Consider the following 26,041-nt stretch of genomic DNA (forward strand, 5'->3'; position numbering starts at 1 on the left):
TGTTGTGCATACCCCCCCCCCCCCCCGACACACACACACACACACACACACACACACACACACACACACCACCCCTCCAGCCCCCACCCCACGGTTCCCACTTCCTGATTTGTTACCCGCACATCATACTTGCATACGATGTTTCTCTCTCTCTCTCTCTCTCTCTCTCTCTCTCCCCCCACCCACCCCGCTCTCTCTCTCTCTTTCCGTCTCTCTTTTTTCTCTCTCTCACCCCGGTTCAATTGCCGATCGATAACGGCAGTCTTCAGATTGCACATTCCTGTCCCCACCCTCCGTCCTCATGCAGTGATATAGGAATATAGAGGAAGGAAAGAAAAAAAAAAGAGAGACAGGAGAGAGAGAGAGATGTTGGACGGCAGATGCAAGAGCACACCGCCAGAGATCCTCATACTTGATGCCCCTCTCAGCAGAGATGGTTGAGCCCTCGTCCAGGTTGCTGTGGTCCTATCCTAAAATTCAGTCTTGCTCACTTCTCTCCTATCAGCTGACATAGCGCGGCGGGCGGCTGTGCCTGTTTCTCCTCTGAGAAGCGACGGGAATATACTTCAACCCCAGAGAGAAAAAAAAGAGAGGAAAAAATACATATATAGGCTATACATGTGTTAGTGGTGAACATGAAGGGGATCTATAGAGACGGATACTACGACGGATCTATTGAACTACCGGACGTTTTCAACAGGAGATGCGTTAAATGTGGCCGAGGGGACTTTGTTCAAGCCAAAACGATGCGGATTAGGACGGGAATTATTTTTTGGAATCTCATGTTTTCACTGATGTTCACTTGTGTGAAAGGTACGAGCCACTGCAGCAATTCCCCTATATTTTCTGATGCTTGGTGCGTGTGTGCGTGCGTGTGTGTGTGTATGTGCGCGAAATCAAAAGCTTTAACGTTACAGACGTGCGCAAAATAGGCTACCGCGGGCTTTGCTGGATGGAGTTTTAGCGGACGCATTTCTTCGGTTTAGCGCTCAATGCAGGCTTTGAGTGGGTCGCTCAATAGATATTCTTGCGGTAGCCTACGCTTCTTCTAATAGCCTACGTGAGCTGCTTTGCTTAGTAGGCTAACTAGTGAATTGTTGGGGCGCAAGTGCATGCACTGCAGATTTCCTATAGGATGAGCCGAGAATCTTATTTATTCAGGCTGGAGCCGTCCGCATTTCACATTTGTCGGTCGAGTTTTCAAGTGTTTATGTAGGATTCGACTCAGGCCAATTTCTCACCAGTAATGCTGCTGGAACCATTTAGGGCGCCGAGGCAATTAGTAGTGTGGAACCAATTTGTCGATTGGTGCCAGTGCATGCAGGTGTAAGGTGGGCTTGTTAGTATTCTAGCGGCTCTTTCCCAGGGTCTGCCCATTTGAATACGCTCTGTAGCTGGTTAGGTAACCTCTGGTTGCATTTTTTTCCCCACTGAATGCATTAGCTGCATTAATTTGAACTAAATGAAAAATTCAGCTCTACCATTTTGGTCTTTCCCTCCGACGGTGGCACGTCATTTTTTTTTTTGTAATATCCTACACTTCACAAGGTTTTTCTTGTTTCTTTTTGAGTAAGCGGAGCAATAAAATGACCAGCCTTTGAAGGGTCTGACCCCTTCTGTTCTGAGCCCCCATTTTTGCCACAGTAAGACTGATTCATGCTGCTCATAAAAGGTTATTACTTGTGTAAAATCAGTCAAACTAATTGTTGCTCATTTACCACACTGCGGTTCACATCACGTCTTCCCCATGTGCTCATTGCATAGGCTAAGTTTAAACGCATCCATGCCATGTCATTGTCCATTGACATTTGAAAATCTACAGAAAAAAACACATCCATTCCTTGCTTCCTTGCCTTGCCAATTGCATTTTGATTATAATTTGTGTGTATGTGTGTGTGTGGTTGTGTGTGTGTGTCCTGTGTTTGACACCTGAATGTCCAATTATTGACAATGCCATTTCCTAGCTTAGCTACAGAGAGATACTCAAAATGCCAATGCCAATTCTCAAATATATTTTGATTTCAGTTTCTTTGTGTGTGTGTGTGTGTGTGTGTGTGTGTGTGTGTGCATGCATGCATGTGTGCATGTGTATACTGTGTACGTCACATTTATCCAATCCAATGTTCACATCACTATATACACTTTAACACAAAATATCCAATCTGTGACATTCCCTTTTCCTACCAAAGTTAGAGCTACAGAAAAATAGGCAATTCAAAATTCAATCTCAATCAAAATGCAGTGTTTTTCTGCTTGTGTGTGTGTGTGTTTGTGTGTGTGTGTGTGTGTGTGTGTGTGCACTTGTGTGCATGACGATGTATCTGTTGAACGTGTGTGTGCGTGTGTGTGTGTGTGTGTGTGTGTGTGTGTGTGTGTGTGCACTTGTGTGTATGACTATGTATCTGTTGAACGGGTGTGTGTGTGTGTGTGTGTGTGTGTGTGTGTGTGTGTGTGCGCACTTGTGTGCATGACTATATATCTGTTGAACGGGTGTGTGTGTGTCTGAGCATGGGCACTTCCCATGCAGATATCAATTTACATGCAGATTGTTCACCCTGTGAGTAATTCTCATGTCTGTCTAATGGGGGTGGATGAAATGTGCAGCATGCAGAGCAGCGGCGCCCACCAAGAATGAGCCAAGTCGAGTCGAGCAGAGTCAGCCACAGTGCTGTTTCATCACCACCCACATTGTGGCAATGTCAAACCTCGAGGCCACCGCCAATCCTCCTAGTTCTGTTCCTTATTAGGGAGCCAGCCAGCCAGGAATTGGGGAGGGAGGGAGCGGAGGAGCGGGGAGAGGAGGACGAGGGGGAGGAGGAGGAGGCCTGGTCCTCTCTGGGAAAGGAGCGGAGGAGAGAGCGAGACAGAGCAAGGCGAGGAGGAAGCGTGGACCAGCTGTTATTCCTCCACACTGACAGTTGACACAGTGCTGGCAGAAGTAAAAAGAGTCCTACTACATGTGGCCTATGACTCACCTCTGCTGCTAAGATAATGATGCTTTTTTTAAAGTATGTTCCGGCAAAAAGCAGAAGTATGTATGAAGCTGCTTTGCTGGAGGGGCTTTTTCATTGACTGGGAATTAGATTTATTTTGAGCGAGGACCCGAGGCCACCCTGCGGTACACAGTTCTGAATCTCAGTTCACAAAGTTTCATCAGTCACCTGTCTGCTACTCGGCACTCTACTGTTTGATGTAAATGAAATTCGTGATGTTTTATGATTGAGAACCAGCACCAAGAAGGCCACTTACAAGGCAGTGAAACTATTTTGTAGCGTTTGAGCAAAAAGAAGAACAGCAGCCCACTACCAAACAACCAAGGACATCCATTGCAACTGTGTCACTTAATCCTTGGGGACCTTATAAAACTGCTTTGCAGGGCTTGACACAATCACAGACTTAGGAAGCTGAATTGCAGGGACTGGATCTTTTGAAATAGCAAGACCTGGGTCAAATATAAATTGAATTCCTTTACATGGACATCGAGCATGTTACTCTAGTTTGCCTGGAGAACAAGACTAGCGGAGTTTGCCCTTTTTTTGACAGTCTCACCGCATCCATCGTCCCAGCCATGATCAGTCAAGTCCACGGTAATGAAAGAGTCACAGAGCTGCGAGCAGCTTGTGTGGTTAATGTCATGTGAGTGAAATGCTGTCAACGGAGTGAGATGACTTGCCACTAAGTAGCGGCGATGTTCTCAAACTTTAAATGGAGAAGACCCAGTTTGGAGTTATGGCTACAGCTTCCTGGATCTGCCCTCAATAGAGTATTCCTCATGGAAACTGATGGTGTGTTATCTCACCCACTTTAACTTTTTATCTTTATGAATGGAGTCCATTTCAGATGGTGCTTTGGCCCAAGTATACAGAACAGAATGTACTTGAACCGCATATTCTGTTTCCCCGCATTCTCTCAACCAATCTGAAACTTCCTTCCTAGAGGAAAAAGCAGGAGAGGACACGATGGTCATAGGAAGTCAGGGAGAATCACAGGAGAGGACGTGCAGCATGGAAAGGCACAGGCGCAGCGTCATGTTTTCCACACAGACTTTAACACTTTGAATGACAGATAGCGAACAGATTGCTGAAAATGATCACTGTCCATCTGCTGTACCCCCCACGTCTGCTTCTTGTGACTAGGCTGCATTCTCCTCGATATTCCCTTTAGCTTCCACATTTCGACGCCCAAAATGGAGGTTTTTTTGTGACTAATTAGGTGGGTTCTGCACAGACAGTAATCAGGTGGTAATCAGGTGGGTTCTGCACAGACAGTAATCTGGCCAGAGCCCTTGATGAAGACTTTCTCTCAATGTGATTATGTAAACAGGCTGGGAAGGCTGCTGGGGCTAATCAGGATTACAATTTGTCTGTGTAATTATACACTATCTACAGGGAATGCGGGGCATTATCCCACTGCCCCTCAGGTTCTTGATCTCCGCAACAGCGGAGGAAGAAGAGCAGAAGCACTAGGTGGACAGTCTCCAGCAGTAATCACTTGGGTCCAACTGGAACTGGAATGAACAATATACTGTTTTCTGGGGTACAGGAACTTGGAACAGGCACCGTGTCACTTCCTGGTTCCCCCAATGCCTCTTTTAGCGCTGGCATCTAATTGTATAGTTCTAGTAGCGTACCGGAGTACTTCTCAGCTAGCCCACTGGCCTCTGGCCCAGGGGTTTTGGCCCGGGCCAGACTCTTAAATGTTGCTGACAGGTCCCTGGGATGGTTAGCTATAGTTTGCTGGATCTGATTAAGTCAGTTCTTCTCAGGTATCAGTTTTAATATAAGCAGTCCTCTTGGGGAGAGGGATTGGCGATATCTTGTCTTCAGGCAGAAATATATCTCAGCTTACTGTTTGTTGAGATAAAATGAAATAGGTTGCGGAGGGGTTGCTTCCAGAGTTGAGGCTACATTCAAGGTGGGCTGCTGACTGTCTAATGCATCTCAGGTGCCATTTTCAGAAGGGATTAAGTCCTGTCAACTGTTTGCAGGCGGATTCCCTCATAAAATCTATGCCTGTATCTCTGGCAGCTGCGGTTCAAATCTGAACTGAGCCATTTACAAATACATTGTAAAAGGTTTATTTATACGGTTACTATGCTCACTAACAGTTGTTTAAAGGGAAATCAAAGGCAAGAAAGCAATTATATTAAGTGAGACGTAGCAAACCGACCAGTATGTATCATGCTGCATACACAATCCCATAGGCATTTCCTCTTTGCCCATTAAATGTGGCACAGCACAGTCAATACAATTAATTGGATATGATTTCATTAAGCTTGTTTATAATTATATCTGCACAGTATGCCATATTTGAGTAATTATTTCCCATGCGCTTAAAGACTAAACTGTATGTTTTGACATAGGCAGACGTCTATGTCACTTTTTTGCACACAGTTGCTTAGTTTACCCACCTTTGTGCATGGCACTTAGACTACTTGTCAACCTCATTGCTGTTGAAACATATAGAAAGCTGGGACCATGCTTCACCTACCTACCTTCAGAAATCCTCCTCCTCAACGATCACTACCTTTATATGTCCATGGCTGTCGACTTGATAGTGTTTTGATATGTGGAAGGAGAGTCGTCAGGGAAACAAAGTGGAGTTATGTAGAGGTAATTGAGGAGATGGGGAGACTGCTCAGTGGAGGTGATCCCACCATCCTATTTCAACAGCAATTAAACTGATAGCTGGGTATGGTAGGATGCATACCTGCTTACACTCTCAACTACACCACTTTGCGATCACTGTGCAGGAAGGGGCAATACTGGGAATTACATATTCCTCCTGGTTGGAGAACATATCTGGCCGGACGGAGCATACAATCTCAGCTGCCAGTAAGAGGCTTCCAAAAAAGGCTCCTTAAGAAATTATTACCTTCTCCGTAAAATACTGCGTTTCAATCGAATTTACAATTGACTTGACTATTCCAAATGTCCAGTTTCTCCTGTGAGGAAAGACGTAGCGAAAATTTGATCACTCGTGCAGCATTACAGTGTATTTTCAGTCGACAAAGCACATTTTCAGGCTTCTGCTGTGCCCTTAATGAAAAAAGAAAATCATTGATTGACTAATCATCTCATTTTAGGGATCCATGCTGTGTACATTGGCCTTTCGTCCTGGCCTGTGGAGCTGCATTTGCCGAGGCTGTTTTGTCATTTATTTATCTGTGTGCACGCTCAATTTAACACTGGGCCTAATTTTGGACATGCCAGCTCTATAAAGACATGTCAGCTCTATGCGAAGAGTAGCTGCTCATGGGAAGGAGATGGCTACTGGGTGACTGAGAAAACAATGTAGTATTGTTTTAGCCCCTCTAGTCGTCTTTAGATATCTCTCAAAAGGTTTCTTTTTATGTAGTCCTCTCCTTTTCCCTTTTTTTTTGTGGGATGTGAAGTGCTGATTTCATTGTTTGTTTGGAAGATTGGAGGCTAGAGAGACAGGCGTCCTATTAGATGTGTTGTTGGCTCTGGGTTTTGTGTTGTACAGCAGCTCTCACAGTGGTGGCCTGGCATCAGGTGCAATATGGCTCAGTAGCACTTTGAGGAGGTATTGGTGTCTAGCCATAAAATACTGTATCTGTTGGGAAGTAACTAAAGCGCCAGCAGCACACAGACGTTGAGAGACAGCTATTATACTTGGCCACAAAGACACGCAACCTCTGTGTTATTTCCTTGTGCAGTGGCATGCGTTTCTGTGTGTGTGTGTGTGCGTGCGTGCGTGTGAGTGTTTGTGCACGTGCCAACTGTGTTTCGGCGTGGCAGTGTATTTGATTTTAGTATTTTTCACCTCAGTGGCTGGCAATTTAAAACCACCAAATGGAATATTTCACAGCCCTTTTCCAAATTGCAGTGACACACTCATGAGGTAATAGTCATTCACTAGAAAGCCTCTTTTCTGTTTCTGTTGTATGGAGCCCATTCCCCTTTCATCAAGCATGCAGACAGGCATAGTGCGGGACTGCGATTATGCACATTCTATCAGTATGAATTGTGAAGGTGCAGCACAGCTATGCAGATAAAACCCCTCTCTTTGGGGACATCAATTTAAGGTTTCTGTCTACGAAGGTTGCTGTCTAAGCCGTAGCAGTCATCATTGTTGTATTCCTGGTAGTGCTGATGAAAAATTATTTCCTCTTCCCTTCACATTTTATGTCTGCCGCTCAGAGCGGAGCTTGTCATAGATCTGAGAGAAAAGTGCTTGGATTTCTAAAAACAAAATTACCTCTAAATAGAACACCTAAGTGCTGTGGCGGCTCTAATTTTATATGGTGCAGACCCTGAAGATTCACCATTTGAAGGCATGACAGCAGACGAGCAACTAGTTTCCCCCCCCTCTCCCCCTTGCTCTTTCTCCAATAAAAGGTTATGTTCCAGTGAAACTTCATCTGTATTTTTAATTTCCTTTTTTTTGTTTTTTCCTGGTGGTTCCAGGTTTTGTTAACCATGAAACTGTATATGAAAAGAATTTCACATAGCTGTACTTATCCTTCCTCTGAAAACGTGAAATCAATAGCCTGCAACACAAGGGAGCGGCTATATATAATGCTACTGGTTCTCCCTCTCGTGTTTTGTTGGGGGGAGAAGACACAGCAGTGAGGCAGAAATTGTACAGCAAATGAAGCCTACCAGTGTGTTTGTTGACCTTTGTTTTGCTTGGTAAGGGCTCTGCCTTTGTGCTCCGTGCTTTGTAACCAGGCCTCACTGATGGATATCTCTCTATTGGCTGACTCACCTTTAAGGTCAGGTGCAAATCAATGCAGGTTTTTTGAACTTTCTCTTTGATTGCTGGGAGTGGTGCTATTTTCTACCCCCTGTGTTTGCAATAGGCCATCATCACGAACGATGATGAAATACCATCCGGGGGGAAAGATGTCCTTGACTAAGCATACGCTACAGTCAATCATGGGGAAAGTATCAAGCAAGGAGAGAAAATATGACATCCCGAAAATAAGTCAAGAAGAGGAGCTTGAAAGTGCATAGCTCAGTAGGCTTGTGGATATTTGGCTTAGTGTGTGTTTGAAGAAAGATATTGTGATGTATGAGGGATGAAGGCAAAACAGTATGCATGCACAGATAGACTGGTGTTCACAGTGTCTGCCCCATTGCCCTCCAAAAATACAGGAGGAAGCACTCTTTTACAGTATTTATTTATTCATTTATTTATATGACATTGCTACGAACATTCAGTATACGTGTATTTGCTACTGAAATCACAGTGTGTAGTGGCAGTTGGGGAGGTCGGTGTACTGTGACCCTAGCATCCGTATATGTGTCACTACCAATTAGGCATATAAATATATACTGTATGTAATAAACTTTATAGACCCCAGAAGCAGGGGCGGACTTACCATTAGGCAAAGGTAGGCGACTACCTTGGGCCCCAGCAGCCAGAGGGCCCCACAAAAAACAAGGATAGAACTAATGTAAACTTATTTTTAATACATTTAAAAGAAATGTACTTAAAAACAACCATCCATCTTTTTGTTATAATGAATTACTTCAATCATGAGTCATGGTCACCCCCCTACTCAGTCAAGCTATAGTGGGCTATTCCACTTCTAGTGAAATTTGGCCAGTTGACTTTAAGCTAATTTTCCTTGCCACTGCATAGTTAGCTGAGAGAGAAGCAAAGCTACCCAAGTTTACATATAGAAAGGATGGATTAATAAGGGAGAGAGTTGGGATTCAGGGGGGCCCCATGCTTGCCTTTGCCTAGGGCTCCCAAATCAAGTCTGCCCCTGCCCAGAAGAGATGGGCAAACTATGTATACCGACACAACAATATTGCCATTACACACCCACTGTGTGTGTGTGTGTGTGTGTGTGTGTGTGTGAGCGTGCCAGAGATGCTCACATGTCACGTAATGCAAGTCGAATGCAAGTTAGAATCTGCACTAGAATCTGAGTCAAGTCTCAACAACATTTACAGCCAGCTGCTTACATTATGTCATATTTAGCTGTTTGTATATCAGGTACTGGTTAAATGATAATGTAACCTAATATAAGTGATAATATAAGTGAAGGTATAGATAGGAACCACCAGACTCATAGGGATTTTAACTTTAGTGATATCCGCCATATTACACAACAGAGAACCCTGCGAGTCTCTGAGATTAGAAATTCATACTCAAGGTTGCTGTAATGATGTAATATTACAAATGTTTCAACCTTGTTAGTGCAAAATCGTTTTTTCTGTTGGCACCAAACACTACCATCCATCCATGACCCTTAGAGGCCGTTGCTATAGTGACAAACTTGCTTATTGGGTGTCAACACTGATTTGGTAGGTGTGTGAATTAAATTATAGAATGTATGCATGTTTTATTCGCAGAAAGTAAACAATATAGCGTCAAGTCATGTTCGCCGACTGAGATGATGGAAAGCGGTAGAATAAAGTGCAATTGTGCACTCCTCACCAATGGTTTAATTTGATTGGACAGGAGACATTCCATGAGTGCTGATATACAGTATAACAGCACTGGCATGTTTTCCTGTATGTGTCTCACCCGGTCTCACAGCGGTGAGACCGGGTGAGACAGCCGTTCTCATATAAACAGTTGATGTGTTGCTTGGCAACACTTGGTAGTGGAATCTGTTGTAAATCAATATCTCACTTGAGGTTGTGATTATCTTTGGCACTCGGCTCAGTCATCTGAGGACAAGTCCAAGTCAAGTCATTAGTCAATTTGTACACGAGTTAAAGGACCATACCGGTGTTTTTGCATGTTTTAGCTGATTTCATCTCGACTACCAACCATACTACCAACCATACATTTTTAGATGTTTGAAGCCATTTGTTTCCATTTATTTCATTACGGTACAAAAATCAACTTGCAGAGATCACAGTGAACAACTTGCACAGGTTTGCAATTTACTTTATTGTTGTGTGGTAATTTACGTTAATGCATGCATTGATTTGAAAAGTCTAAACATCTTCTGGTGCGTTCACGTGCTGGTGGGAAGCTCCGACATCCGGGCCTTCAAAGTCGGCTGCCAAACAGCAGCGCATTCACACGCTGTCTGGTTGGAAAATCAAACCCAGAAGACAAACGTTAAGCATAATGAAAAGGATGATGTGGATTTGGTTTCTTCTTGCTTTAAAAAAGTTAGTTTGTTTTAGTTTGTAGTTAGTCTGTAGTTAGTCTGGCTAACTACCAAGTAGGAAACTCAGAAATGCTTTCCATGCAGAGACACCCACACAACAGAATGTACGTCTCTGCCAGGAAAATAGTCTTGATTGTTTTACGAATTAAATTCAAATATCCATTACTTGTAAACCCGGGCATGAAAATTAGCTGGAGCAGCAGAGAATTTTAAGGCAGATTTATCACCTTGTTGTTTGAATTTGACAAAATAGGGAAATTGAGTAAATATTCAGTGGTATGCTTGGTGTGCCTTGGGTGATCTTTTTTTTTTTTTTTTTGGGGGGGGGGGGGGGGGGGGGGGCACTGAGCACCCACCTGCTGCTGTTACCGTTACATTTTATGAACCCAAGCTGAAATATTAGCTCTCATTTTCTTCCAAGATTAAGGTAAACCTTTAATAATCTATTTAGTCTGCAGCAAATTCGCTTAGGCCTTGAAAATAATAGGATACACTGTATGATGCATAATGTATTTTGTAGTTACAAAATCAATCTTCTTTGCCAACTACAGAGGGTACAGCACTTTGGTTCATTAACTGGTTCATTCTGCCTTAAGTCTCTGCATGCACTGGACAGAGAAAATGGGTATCATGTTCAGTACCCATGTGGATTCACTTGTCCATTTCATTGCAGTGCATTAGAGAGAAACTCCACATAGGGCTAACAGTGACGCCATACAACTCTCTCTCTCTCTCTCTCTCTCTTCTCTCTCTCTCTCTCTCTCTCTCTCTCTCTCTCTCTCTCTCTCTCTCCCCCCCTCTCTCTCACAACTCAGATTGACAGACAGAGACAGACACACGCCCTCTGAGACCTCATCAGGACGGGGGACAGCTGCCATTTCTCCTGCTTTGTTTGCCGGGCGAATCTAATAATCTGTTATGAGCGTGAAAGGTGTGGCGTGGCGTGGTGTCGGAGGGTGGTGTTTGTGTGTGTGTGTGTATATATCCAAAGGCCAGGGGTAAATGTAACTGTTTGAGTAACAGCTGGGACCGTTCTTGGGCTGTCTGTCAGCCAGCCTGCCTGCCTGCTGAGGCCCCCGTTTCTGCCAGATTTATACGTTATGATACTGATTCATATTTCTGAACCCCACTTTTCCCCACTGTGCAATCACAGCGTGCCGTTAATGCGGTTTCTCATCACAATTTATGGTGCGGCGTGGCGCTAGCGCGGGGTCGGCGGTCACCCCGGGGAGCGCGCGTGACAATTGAAGTGATGTTGGGGCGACCGAGTGGCGACGGTGAAATTCAAAGAACACATAGGGCTGCGCGCTAAACGGATTTGATGCATGCCCCCTCTCTCCTGTACAAGAAAGCGCATGTCGCCTTTCTCCTTTGAAGTCTTAGCAACAAGATGAATGTTGACAATATTCTTTTTATAGATACAGCTTTCATAGAGATGGCAGCGCTTAACATATTACAAGCTTGTATGATTCACTGCATTGAAAAAGGAGGATGCTAATTCGAAATGTAATTCATAATGGATAGCTTACAGAAGAGAAAAGGAAAACATAAGGCCATAGACAGAGTGAGGAGGAGGAGGAGGTAGGTGGGAGAGACGGAGAGAATGAGAGTGGCGGGGGGGGGGGGGGGGGGGCTGGGAGATGCGGAGCAAGAAAGAGAGAGATGCAGGGATAAAGGAAGATCCGGGGAGCGATTGGCTGAATAGGCAGAGAATGGAGGAGGCAAGGAAGAGACTGAGGGGGGGAGAGAAAGTGAGGGAGAGAGAGAGAGAGGGAGACGCAAAGCGAGAGAGAAATGCAGAGTGAGTGAGAGAGATGCGGGGATGATGACGGATGCAAGCAATGCAGAGATTTGAGAAAGGGGAAGAGAGAGAGGGACAGAGAGAGCGAGAGAGAGAGATCTTGGCAATGAGCATCTGTTCCATCATCCTCCAGGACATCAGGACAATCAGCCGCACAAACACCGCTAAGGAGTTCACACAAACACCGCTGCTCTGAACAGTTCACGGCATTACTCATCTAATGCTTGACATACACTGAAATATTTCAGGGACTAATAAAGGTTTATGGGCGCTGTCCTTCCCACAGTTATAAAACCTGGGCAATACGAGAAAGCCACAAAGAAAAACTATGATGCTGGATTTTGGCCAAGACCTTCTAAATTTGTGTGGGACAGGCTAATTGGGGCTAAATCTGCTGCTGAGCTCAACAAAAGGTTTACCGACTCCTCCCTGTGTTCTGCTGATATAAGGCAGGATTGGATTTTGGTTTATGTTATCTGACAACGGTGAGCCACAGTACAGCAGAGAGACAATTATCTGGGAAATTCCCTGACAAATCAAGTCTAGTTTAGACTGGTTGCACTGATGGGTATCTAGCAATGAATAAAACTACGAGTTTTGACATCAGTGGTTTCCACATCACTTTTTCATGGCTGTGCATATTTTGCTTGTAATAGTCTAATTCTTAAAGACTTAACGCAATCAAGGACCTGTAATGAAAATGAACTTTTAATTATGACTTTGCAGAGTGCCAGTAGTGCACATTCTGTTGTAGCATTTAATAGTCTTATTTCTTATGCCTAGATTAATGTTGTAGAACTGTACACTTTAAGTAGAGCAGTGGTTCTCAACTCTTGGCTCCTTAAACTGAAGCCATGCCTACTCATGACCCGCTGTCACAGGCTGCAGCAGAGTGCTTCAACCAAAGAATATCTTCTCTTTTCAGGTCGTTTCATTTGATTATCAGAGGAGGCCCAGAGGCTCAAAACTATTCAGTATTTCACAATAAAAAAAAGCAAAAAAAAGCAAATTAGCGAAAAATCAGAAGGAAATAGACATGATAATACCTTTGTATAGTAGAAATATGTTTTTCCTATACCTTTCTTGCTCCCACCATACGGGACACGCTAGCATTCAAATAGTGTAACTTTAAACATTTCTGCCCTCATAATTATCTGATCTTAATGCATTTTCTAAAGTGTAAAATGCCTACAGTAGCAACTGCAGGACTGCTGCAGGGTTCACCTTCAGCAGCAGACACGCCCTTGTCGAAATTCTTGTTCAGAGTTAATTAGTCCCTTTGTCTCTGATTGGTGGATCAATCAAACACAAATGAGCCCACACAGTGTGGATCATGCTACCTTCAAGTGCTCCTCCTACTTTCGATTTGCACAATCATAAATACGCTTTGTAACACTATTTATTGATTTCTGTTGTAAATAACAACAAAATGGACTTTCTGATAAAAACTATAGTTTTTGACGGCTCTTGTTTTATTTTAGAAATCAAAAATGCATGACAACTTAAAGTTAAGTAATGAGTGAAAATAGAAACATGCAACAATGTGAATTATTTTCATAGAGTACCAAACAACAACATATAATAAACATCACTGTGACCATCAGCTGCCATGCTCTCTGCAACATAAACGTCACATCTCGGTCAACTGGTTGCCATAGAAAACACTTTGTTGGGCCATTCATGTGAGCGGAAGTGGTAATTATGATATTCCCGACAGCACTTGAAGGCAACAACAGTGCACTATTTCACAGGTTGGATCAGTTGGATCCTGTAGGGGGTGCATCAGTGCTGCAAATTCAACATGATTGGCCTGCATGCTCAATTGTGGCAGAATTAATTGCACACATAGAGATGGGACGGTCCCTAGTGTGAATTTGTCACCAGTGCATTTAGATCATCTGCTCTTCACCTGACACAAAATCATAAAAACTGTATGCGATGATATATACTGTATATTCACGATACTGTCAGTTCCAGGTCAGTTATCTGTGACAAAGAGATACAGGCTGCTGTACATCACTGACTCACAACCTTTTCAGCCTGTCAGGGCTTTGCTTGGTGATTTAAAAGGGTGTGGAACAATATACAAGTGCGTTATCATGTTTATAATGGCAGAGTTGTTCCTTGTGAAATATTACCAGCTGCCTTGCTTTCTCCAAAAACAATCAAATGAAATAGCTTGCAAAGGGAAAAATCAATTATCACTTAGTCTCAAAGTTGAACATTTTGTGGGTTTGCTCACATCAGTAATTCACAAGTAGGCGTCCACATTATCGAGCCAGTACTTTTTAATATTGTAGTTTGGACGTTGGTGGCTGTATCAGTTGTAGAGCTGCCTTGTTCCATGTGGCTTGCCTTTTGTCTATTCTGCAGTGGGTGTGTATGGCCAACACTATGCACATCCTTTACCTACACAGTGTGAAAAGCTAATTACAATACGAGGGAAGTGTGGGGGATAGAGCATGCATCTTAATTAAGTTTGCTTTTCATTAGACAACGTGCAGGATAACCTCAAATAAAATGGCACTTCTTCACTCCGTTATGCTGTGTATGTGAGCGTGTGCGTGCACATATGCAAGTGAGTGGCGTGTGAGTATGTGGAATGGTTTGAATGTGAGTTAATGCATAAATGTCTGTGCGAGCAAGAAAGATTGTGTGTGTGTGTGTTTGTGTGTGTGTGTGTGCTCGTTAGAATCCCTTCATTAGAGCTGTGGTGCACTTGCTCGTTTAGATTTACACCAAAAAGCTTAGCCAAGTAATCAAAGTATTGTAGTTTGACAATGATGGTAAGTGCCTGACCCAATACGTCAAGGGTATTGATTTTTTAGCAAGCCTGCAGACTGAGGGGCAAAGATGCATCTTGAGAGGGCTGGGAAACAGAGTGCTAAGGGCTTGTGGCACCAATTTGCAAGACCTTGCTTGGTGTTTGTCTCTCAGGCTTTTTGACCCCCTAGCTGGAATCGGGCAGTAATGCTGCAGAGATGAACAACAGAAGCGCTGTGTAACACTCATAGCCATCATTGTAGTCCCTAATGTATTTTTCTTCCGAGATTCTGCTGTAGCTGTTGGAGCCTACTCTTTCTCTAATTTGAAATGGAACTGAATAGGCATGTTAAAACACAAAACCTGGCTCTTAATCAACTGATTAGTAAATAGTCCCCCCCACGATGAAATCTGTAACACACAATATCTCGGATGCAACTGAGCAGATTTTGACGAAATTTTGGGAAATGATGCATCATTGCCCTGTTCCAGTATTTTCTAAATTGCACTGATTGGCCTAAGGGCGGCGCTACAACATTTGTTTACTTGTCTGTACATCATGCACAATTTCTTGGACGCTGCTGATCGGATTTTCACGAAAGGGAATGATGCATTTCATTGCTCCACATTTCTACAATTGCACTGATTGGCCTAAGGGAGGTGCTACAGTGTTTGTTTACCTGTTGGATTTTGCCGAAACTTGGGGGAATGATGCATCTCACCACTGCATTCTCACATTTTCACAATTGCGCTGACCAGCCCAAGGGAGGGAACTACACGTTCGCTCATCCATGTGTCACCTCAATATCTACACACACCACTGATCCAATTTTGACAAAACGTGGGGGAAATGATGCATCTCACCGCTGCATTCTAGCATTTAAAATAACACTGATTGGCCCAAGGGGGTAAATTACAGCTCCAAATACGGGGACTTCATCATTCAGGGGGATGACATGTTTACTGTTGTCTTGTTGCACTTTGCACCTTCTGCCAACTGATAAGAGAACAATGTGGATTTTCCAAACAGTTCCTTTTTGGGTGAAGAAATATTGCGCCTGAAATTTACGGTTTCATGCGGTGTATACAGTAAAAATGTCTGACTTGACTGTGATAGCATCTGTAAGCTTGTTTGAAATTCTTACAGATATTCTGATTGTTTATTTATCGTGTGTCAGATGGGAGTAGATGGGCATTTTGAAACTACTACCACATGCACCAGGCAAGGTTTATCAGACTTAAATAAGTTATCTGTATGTCTAGACATACAGCAACTCTTTATTCCTCCATGTACTGAAGAGCATTTTTACTCCTGATAAATAAAACTCTTTATACACTTCTGTCTCTCCATAAATGGGAGAGCCATTCACTCTCACTTGCAGGTGTCTGGTAATAACTCAGTGTTTTTTCCCTCTCTCCCCAGGTTTCATCCATACTTGCGGAGGCACTTTAAAAGGGAGGAATGGGACGATAGAGAGCCCGGGGTTTCCATACGGATATCCGAACGGAGCGAATTGTACCTGGGTGATTGTAGCCGAGGAGAGGAACAGGATTCATATAGTTTTTCAATCTTTCGCTGTGGAGGAGGAATATGACTTTTTATCTTTGTACGATGGGCACCCACATCCGGCCAACTTCAGGACGAGGTAAGGAAGAAGCCCCTGCAGCAGTGCACCTTGAAGGCTCTGTTTGATGGCTGGCAGGCAGCGGGGGAGATGTGAGGGAGGGAAGCCTTCAATGATCAGCTCTGACTGAAAGTTCATCTTTTATGTACACACGACAATGAATGCTTGTTCCTGTCAGCGAGGTGTCAGGCAGGCAGCGGCAGCATGCGAGGATTGCAGTGCGTCCGCCCTTCTCACAGTTGCTTTTGCACAGAATCCAACAGTCTCCGCAAAACTGGCAAAGATTCAGATTTTGACTGTATATGTTAAAGGCTCATTTTGTGCTTCGATTTCAAAGGAACGAACGCACCAAAACGGAATTTAACATCCATACATTTCTTCTAAATTAAAGTGCAGTATTGACACAGTGGTTTGAGCACAGAAAGAAAGCAACTTTCTGGGGTTTTATTCAAGCAGATGTCGGGCATAAAAACTCATAAAAAGCCAATTTATTTCATGAAACACACTTTAAAGGGTCATGCCGTGTTTGGATTTCTAAAGAAAGAAACTCAAGGATGTTTCTTTTTCATCAGCCCAAATGGATCTAAATAGAATCCCGAATACTGCTTTCTAAATAAGCATGCTGTGTTTTGGCTTCAGCGATCCATGGGTCAGCTTTGTAGTTGCCATCATTTATTCTCTCAAATGCTTCACCAGAGGAGGGGAACATGAAAATCAAACATCAAGATTTGGCTTTGCTTACTTCATCCACTGAACATGCAAACAATTATTCACTGGATATGCTCTCTGCATCTCACAAAGGCCCAATTTTGGTGTGTCATGAGCTGATGCAATGTTTTTTCATGTTTCTCGTTATTTTTAATTCTCCATCTCCAGTTGTGTTTGATTTTTCTCTACATGCCTATGATAAATAGACAAGTAGCCTAATCACTGCAACAATTTTACACTGTGCTAAGAGAACTGTGCGCATATAATTGAACAGTCAACAGAGTGCGAGTACACATTCTGCAGCGAGGAGCTGTTGCCTGAGCACTGCTCAATAATCAGTTTCAAAAAAGAGAGTTGATATTCATGTTGAGATGAGAGTCCAAGATTTTGCAATAGAGGCTCTGATATTGAAACCAAATCCTAGAGCTAATTAGGGTTTACTACAAGATGTTGCACTTATAAGGCAGTGTATATATCAACAGAAATATCAAAGATATGGATGAGTACAACGTTGTCAGTGAGACATTTTCTCCATTCCAAGTTTGGTTGGGACCCCATCTGTTGTCAGTTTAAGAAATCTTGTAGTGTGGTTCCACCGAAAGCTAAAGTACAGTTTGGCTTTTATACAAGGAGGGAAACACTGTGTGCAAATAATCTGGTGAGTTGTTCATCTTTCCATCTCTACTCTTATATTAATGTCAGAGACCAATTGCACAATTTAAAGAAATGTATACAGCTTCTAGCACAAGAATGATGATTCATTAGTCATTTCTAATGCATGTCATTAAAGTGACTATCACCAACATGGGCTCAATCAAAAGGACGCTGACACTAAACCTGTCAGATTAGTGTAACTGTGAAGGCTAAGCCAATCATCACTGACTGGCCGATTGAAATATACACACATATATATATATATATATTAAAAGGGAAGGAAACATAAGAGGTTCTATTCAAAGTGGAAATGGAACTGCTGCATGCTGGGGACATTCTATTTCTTTTTTTTCCTTTTTTTTCATAATGCACACTTTAAAAAATCATTTTGTATTTGTATTTCAAAGGAAAGAGACACAAAGGTTTTACATTTTCCTTGTCAAACCAAATTGCTCCAAATAAACGCGCTCTTTATACTGCAGATAAGTATGCTGTGTATCATAAGTGAGATTATCTCTCGTCAAAGCTGATAGAGGAAGAGTGGGGATACACACATCAGGCTTTTAAACCTGTCAAAAGCTTTCTAAAAAGGCATCTTAGTGTCTGATTATCCACTTGTATTCACAAGCATGCTCCTTCAGAGGTGAAAGTGGGGGCCAGCATCTTTTTGTGAAACACTCCAAATGGCAGGACAAAATGGTTTCTCCTGGCGCATTTGCATGGCTCAACTTAAGTGAATAAAGACCTAGGTCACATGCCAATAGAATGGAGGGTGTACATGGAAGAGAGCAGATGAAGGGGACGGATTCAAGACCTGAATCATTGTTGATACTTTAACAGCTGCATTACTGTAGATACTTACAGTTATGTAATGCTGTTTTCAATGTCAGGCTTATGAAAGCTTTGACACTGTACTTGACTCCCCATCACTTGCTGGTAAGACAAATATGACTCTTACTATGCCTCAAAATAAAAAACAAAAGACAGCTTCAAAGTCTACGAGCAATTCTGGAGCCATTTTTGCCCTTGTTATGAAAATACATCTGTGTTGTACTCTCAAGAAGCCTGCAAGTATCAGCAATTTGGGCTTTTGCTTTTGTTGCTATGCTAGTCCAAGCAGTCTTGGACATGTAACTGAAAATACCCACATCCAGAATATATTACCACCAAGCATTGGCTGACTCTGAAAGCTCCTGCAGCCCACACATTGTAAACTGAAGGGATTTTAAAGGCCAGTAATTTGAGTTTAACGCCGGTAAAATGGCACAGCAGCAACCAATTATAGGCAGGCATCATATGTGACCACAGATGTTGATGTCGCATTAGGTGCTGGGATAAATCTGTTGATAGCTGTCAAATACTCAAAAACATCTTTAATCATTAACTCAATGAATATAGATGTGTTTGTCAATTTCTATTTACAGTTGCTAATTATCAGCTTAAGAATTTTTAATCATGAGTTCATGTCTTGTGACTTAAAATTGTGAGTTGAAAGAACATTTTACCGTGCATTCACTAAACTGATTATATTAAAGTTTATTAAGAAACAGTGCTAGCTTATTAGCATACAGATACAGGATGGAGACTTGGTATCTTAGGTGAATCATAGGCCAATTTCCGAACAGGGCCTGTTTTAGCCTGCTATATTGGGGTGGGCTGGTAGAAATAATAGGTGGGCAACTTGAGTAGTAGGTAGCCCAGAGGTTAGAGAAGCAGACTAGTAGTCCGAAGGTTGCTGGTTCGAATCCCTGGCCAGATGGCACAAAAATCTGGCAAAATGGCAGCTGGTATCCGAAGGGTTAGAGTCAAGATCAGATGCAAGCTCCTGCCATTGTGCCCTCAGGCCTCTGCAGTTTATGGCTGTGTGTTTGGATGGGTTAAATGCAGAAGATTAATTTCCCCATGGGGATTAATAAAGTAGTATTTTATTTGATTCTAATTTATAAAGAACAATTTGAAGCAGGGAAATTGGGAGGTAGTGAAGCAGCATTTCTAAGTTTGCTGCTACCCTATGATTTGAGTCAGTGGAGGGCAGATTGATTTACCCTAAAATAAAAAAAAAAATCCATCATCCAGAGTTTAACATAATCAATTCCATAACATTTCTTTTCATTGGATGAGCTTAGTTCTCAAATAAAATTAAAACCTAATCCAGTGAGACTTCTCACCATAGCCAATATTTACAAAAATAGAAGGTAGTCTTATTCAAACTCAAACTGAAAAGTGACAAAGAAAACAACTTTGAAAGCAGATTGACTTACCCTAAAATAAAAAAATACCTTCATCCATATTTTAACATAATCAACTCCATAACATTTATTTTCAGTGGATGAGCTTAGTCCTCAAATAAAATTAAAACCTAATCAAGTGAGACTTCTCACCATAGCCAATATTTACAAAACTAGAAGGTAGTCTTATTCAAACTGAAAAGTGACAAAGAAAACAACTAAATCAACTAACTCAAGCCTATACTCGAACTTCAATGTAACTATATCAGTAGATTAACACTTGCATTGTTTTTGTTTGTCTTGCATTGTTAGTCATATTGAAATTGTCAACTTGATTACTTACATCACTTATATATGTATATTATTTTATTTCATTCATTTATTTCATTATCTATTTTATTCTATTAACTAATATTGTTATTCACATTATTTTTTGTTAATTTCATTCCTTAACATTGTCTTTCATAATCATAATTGTGCTTTGGCAACACATGTCAAATGTCATACCAATAAAGCCTATTGAATTGAATTGAATTGAATTGAATTGAATTGAATTGAGAGAGAGGGAGAGAGAGAGAGAGAGAGAGAGAGATAGAGCAGCGGTGGTCGAGCGAGCTAGAGAGTGAATGAAGAGAGGGAGTGGTGGTAGCGATAAAGCCGGTGAATCAGAGAAATAAAACGTTATTTTCTGATTGTTTCACAGCGGTTACGTTCTAAAGCACAAATAAACACGCCCACACCCCCGCACACCTTCGCACAACCCTGCGGGAAGTGCCGCAACGCCTGATTTGGTGTGAATACGGCCACACTCTGTGCAGCGGACGGGTCTGCTTCAGAGCTCTGTGTGAGAGGGGGGATGGGCAGTGGGCGACTTTGGAGGCGGGCTGTAGGCTGCCCACCCAAACAGAAGTTAGAAACGGTACTGGTATTTTCTGTGCTAGTTTTCCATTGGCTGAACAAAAAAAAATGTTTTTCTTAACTTTTGATTGGGTGGGCAAGACGCACGTTTGGGTAGGCTGAGCCCACCCCTGCCCATAGCTACCGCCAGCCTAAAATCCTTTTGTGACACATGAACAACTAACACTAAAAGCCTTCTCACTAGTGAAAGAATAAATAACACTGGAAAGCAGTTCATCAATTGATACATTCAACTGATAAACACTTGACTAGACATTTAAACACTTATATTGTGTCAAGTTCTCTCAGTGAGCTTTGCTACATTAGAACAACTAATGATCTTTGACCTGACTATTCAGCCCTATTTCAGTCAACTTACATTTTTAAGGCAGGGAGGAAACTTATTTTTTAAGTTGAAGTGCCTCAATATTTTTTGCAGGGTTCAATATCACTGCAAACAAGAAAAAAACATCAATGTCACAGAACAATAATCACTGAGATGCTTTGCTAAGCTTTGCTGCTGTTACCGCACTTGACTTGGACAGCTTTGCTGCGGCTTATTGCACAAGGATTTTGATGTCTTTTGGGTGTCTGCCTTTGTAAATGGAATAGTTCCATATTCTGCTCCTGGAACCAGTTTTGTCAACTGTAGTATCAGGTTAGCCTGGTATCCAGCCCCTATGAATCGCAGTTTTCAGCACTCTTCGAATTTGCACGGCTTATGAATCGCCATGCAAATTTGAAGAGTGCTGAAAACTGTGATTCATAGGGGCTGGATACCAGGCTAGTATCAGGTGATAGGAACCTTTATGTGTGGGCAGGGAGTTAATTAATAAACGGACGGGACTGTTCAGACTGGAAGATGACTCGTGTCAGTTCATTACCATCTTTATTAGCTCAATAAATTGTAGGTAACAACAGAACATGGTGCCAGAAGTATAAAGCCATGCAACAGCGGTCGGCTTTACCGGACAGCACTATTGAGCCGGTTGAATGCGCAATGGGAAAAAGAAAAGTCTGCGTGTGAAAGTAGCCAAAACTAACGGTCGTAGCTAGCAGTGCTAGGAGCATTAGCATTAGCAGGAGGGTTGGAGACAACAAGAATGGACAGGTTTCAGGTACCCCCACCAGAGAAATTCACCTTCAAGCCGGAGGAATGGCCGAAGTGGATAAAAAGATGTGAAAGATTCGGGATTGCTTCTGGATTAGAGTTGCAACCGGAGGAAAACCAGGTGAATGCACTAATTTACACTATGGGAGAAGAAGCAGAGGATATACTGACTTCACTATGACTGAGTGCACAAGAAATCAGTGACTACAATACAGTGAAAGATAAGTTGGATTCTCACTTCATTGCCCGGAGAAATGTCATTTTTGAAAGGGCCAAATTTCACCAGAGACAGCAGGCTACGGGACAGACTGTGGACAGTTTTATTACCGCACTCCATTGTCTGTCAGAGCACTGTGGATACGGGGCATTACATGATGAAATGGTGAGAGATCGGCTGGTGGTTGGCCTGAGAGATAAAAGACTATCAGAACAGTTGCAGATGGACCCCAAATTAACTCTACAGAAGGCAGTAACCAGAGCCTGCCAGAGTGAACAAATAAAGAAGCAGCAAGAGATGCTGAAAACTAATTTTCATGCGGACATAGCAAGCTCACATCTGGACAGGGTGAATTCACGGCAGCGAGGCTCAATGCACAGGCAAAGTAAGGCACAGGCAACACAGCCACGTAAGAAAATGCCTTGAATGAAAAAGACAGTTGGACAATCACACTCACAGTGTAAGAGGTGTGCATTTGGGACAGAGGGACTGCGATAAGTCAAAACAAAAACACAATCTATACATTTATATCATATAGCTGTTTATTTCCATGCACATGCGCGAGCTCTGTCCACCTGACAGCCCTCTGTTCTGTCAGCGGAAAGAGAGACACAGAAGCATGGAGGTTTCGACACGTCGGTTGATGCTTCCCGGAGGTTCCCGGGGGCACGGTGGCGTATGAGAAATATGAAGATTTACGAAGAAAAAAAAAAAGGGTGCAACCATATCATGTGCTGGTGTTACCAACTGAGAAAGTTGGTGGCAGCAGTGCTACCAGTGGAAAAGTTAGTCTGGAGCCCTGCCTCCACAAAAACAATAAAGAGACAGTCCAGGAAATTTATGTCATCGAGGAGCTGGGGATACCACTACTGGGAAGGCCAGCACTCAGAGCTCTACAGTTAGTGGCCAGACTAGATGAAGTTAGCCTCGACTCCAGAGAGAGGGTAAAACAGCAGTTCCCCAATCTGTTTAATGGTCTTGGGAAAATGAAGGGGGAATACAACATTGTCTTGAAACCCGATGCAGTGCCCTTCTCCCTCTCTACACCCAGGCACATATCCCTACCACTCTTGCCTAAAGTGAAGAAAGAGCTAGTAAGGATGGAGTCACAAGGCGTGATATCAAAGGTGGAAGAACCAACTGAATGGTGTGCAGGGATGATGGTGGCGCCCAAGCGCACTGCGAAGGTGCGAATCTGCTCAGACCTCACTGAACTTAAGAAGTCAGTCTGGAGAGAAAGACACCCACTCCCAGCCGTGGAACAAACATGAGGACAACTTGCCGGTGCCAAGGTGTTCTCCAAACTGGATGCAAATTCAGTTTTTTGGCAAATACCTCTCTCAAAAGAATCTTCCCTGTTGACAACCTTCATAACACCATTCGGGAGGTATTGTTACAACCGATTGTGCTTCGGAATCTCATCAGCACCAGAGCACTTCCAGATAAGGATGTCACAGATCCTCGATGAACTGGAAGGAGTCCTCTGCCAGATGGATGATGTGCTCATTTTTGGAGCCACACAAGCAGAGCACAACAAAAGACTTCATGCGGCTCTGACATGACTTCAGGATGCGGGGGTCACACTTAACGACAAGTGTGAGTTCTCCAAGAGCACAGTAAAGTTTCTGGGGCAGATTGTTGGAGCCTCAGGAGTGAGTGCAGATCCCGAGAAGGTGAGAGCAGTGGCTGCCATGCAGGAGCCAAGAAACATCAGCGAGGTCAGGAACTTCATAGGCATGGTTAATCACCTGGGGAAATTTCTACCACATCTAGCTGAGAAAACAAAACCCCTCAGAGACCTGTTGAAGAAGACACATATATGGACATGGGGACCACAGCAACAGAAAGCATTTGAGGAAATCAAAACGGAGCTGACAACGCCACCAGGACTAGCACTGTATGACCCTAATGAAGAAACGAGTGTGTCCGCCGACGCTTCATCATACGGGGTGGGGGCTGTGCTCCTGCAGATGCAAGAAGACAAACAAGTGAAAGCAGTGGTGTATGCTTCAGGAACTCTCAGCACCACTGAACAGAGATACGTGCAGATCGAGAAGGAGGCGCTTGCCACAACGTGGGCATGTGAACGGTTCGCAGAGTTTCTCATTGGGAACACTTTCCGCATTGAAACGGATCACAAACCCTTGGTTCAACTTCTAGGCTCCAGGAACCTAGATGACCTCCCACCACGTATACAACGACTGTGGATGAGACTCATGAGGTTCTCATACACCATATCACATGTGGCTGGCAAAAATATCGCAACAGCAGATGTTTTGTCAAGGGCGCCAGTTAACAGCACACCTGACCAGCAAAAGGAAGAGGAAATTGACCTGTATGTTCATGCAGTCATGTCAAGCCTGCCAGCTACTGAAGAACGGATGACAGAGATCCAGACACACCAGGACAGCGACACAGTCCTCAGTCAGATCAAGAAATATTGCACAGATGGATGGCCTGATAAGTACACAGTAGCGCAAATATTCCAGCTGTACCTGCCATTCACAGGTGAGTTGACAGTGCAAAATGGGCTGCTATTGAAAGGCAGTAGAATTGTGATACCAGAATGCAGAGAGAGGAAACAGTCAGTGTGGTGGCCGGGCTTAAGTAAGCAGCTACAGAAGGAAATAGAAAACTGTGACGTGTGTGCACGTGAAAGAACAAACTTCAAAGAAACTATGCTACCTACAGAGTTCCCTGAGAGACCCTGCGTCTGACGGCCACAATTTGCGTCTGACATTTTCTGCAAATTCTCACCGGACTGGAGTTTCAGCAATGTTACATCCAGTCCACGGTATCCACAGAGCAACAGGGAGGCGGAATGAGCTGTCAGAACTGTCAAAAGCCTGCTCAAGAAGTCAAGCGACCCATACTTGGCACTCATGGCATACAGAGCCGTTCCGCTAGCCAATGGATACAGCCCCGACAAAACGTACCAAAACGTTTATTTAAACGGAAACGGTGGTGCGTTGAACACCCTGTTGTGTTACACAAGTGTTGCAACTATGACAGCTGAGAAGGCCATTCTTTGCATTCTTTTTGAAGAATTTTCAGAGCCTGATGAAATTGGTTTAAATACGTGTTTAATACTACAAAATATGCTCGATGTTACAGTCACTGCCCTTGCCGTCCAGAATAGCAGAGAACATCCCAATCGAGTGAAGGGGTTTGTGGAAACTGTGGTCCCTAATTATAGTGATCCAACATTTGCCTCCCATTTCAGTATGACAAGGCAAATAGAACAATGACAATAGCAAAAGATACAAATATGTCTTATATGTCAAATATGTCTGTGCGCACTGCCTTTTTAATACGGCGGGGTTTATATACACGTCGCTGCTGATTGGGTAACACCTCTGACACACCCACCAAACGAGAGACAACGTACCTCAAAGCCCGTTGCACCCTGTTTCACACTGTTTCGAGGAAACATGACGTTCAACCCGGAAACCGTAGCAAAACGGTACACGCCGTTTTCAGATTGAACGTGCCCCAGAACATCAACCAGTTTAGGCAGACTGGATTCAGTTCAAGATGTGTTGTTTACCATGTTTTCGGATGTTTGACTGACTGCTGCAGTCCACTGTGAAGAGCCAGAGTGCAGCTCTCTTCTTCTTTTAACTATGGAGATGACGCTAAAACAGCGTCATTGAACGTTATTGAAGTTGTAATGAAGTTATTTTGTTACCTACTCAAAATGTGTTGCTGCTGGAGGTTTTATATAGTCACCGTAACGTTACAATAATGATTGGTCAAGTTCGGAGGTCAGAGGTCAGATTGTTTCTGACATGTTGCGAGAGGACAGGCCAGCACGAGAAAGAAGACAGAAAAGTCGACAGCCACGTTTGCCAGGTGACAGAGAGAATATTTTGTACAAAGTTCGCCAGTTTTGTTTATACCTGTGTGAAACACTTGAAAATTCGTCATAAGTTCAT

The 26,041-nt window shown here is 43.1% G+C and overlaps 1 protein-coding gene across 1 annotated transcript in view; it reads left to right on the forward strand.

The window, feature by feature from the left end:
• The first annotated feature begins 635 nt into the window (after positions 1–635).
• Positions 636–26,041, forward strand: part of LOC139647843 (CUB and sushi domain-containing protein 3-like) — a 221,515-nt gene continuing 196,109 nt past the window's right edge. Inside the window, 2 exon segments of the mRNA XM_071523829.1 lie at positions 636–813; positions 16,090–16,312. Of these exon segments, the coding sequence (XP_071379930.1) occupies positions 636–813; positions 16,090–16,312 (401 nt within the window).

Source organism: Centroberyx affinis, unplaced genomic scaffold, assembly GCF_046629955.1.
Source record: "Centroberyx affinis isolate AG114_WGS23_722 - 3 ecotype Tasmania unplaced genomic scaffold, CSIRO-AGI_Caff_v1 ptg000102l_1, whole genome shotgun sequence".
NCBI classification, from domain to species: Eukaryota; Metazoa; Chordata; class Actinopteri; order Beryciformes; family Berycidae; genus Centroberyx; species Centroberyx affinis.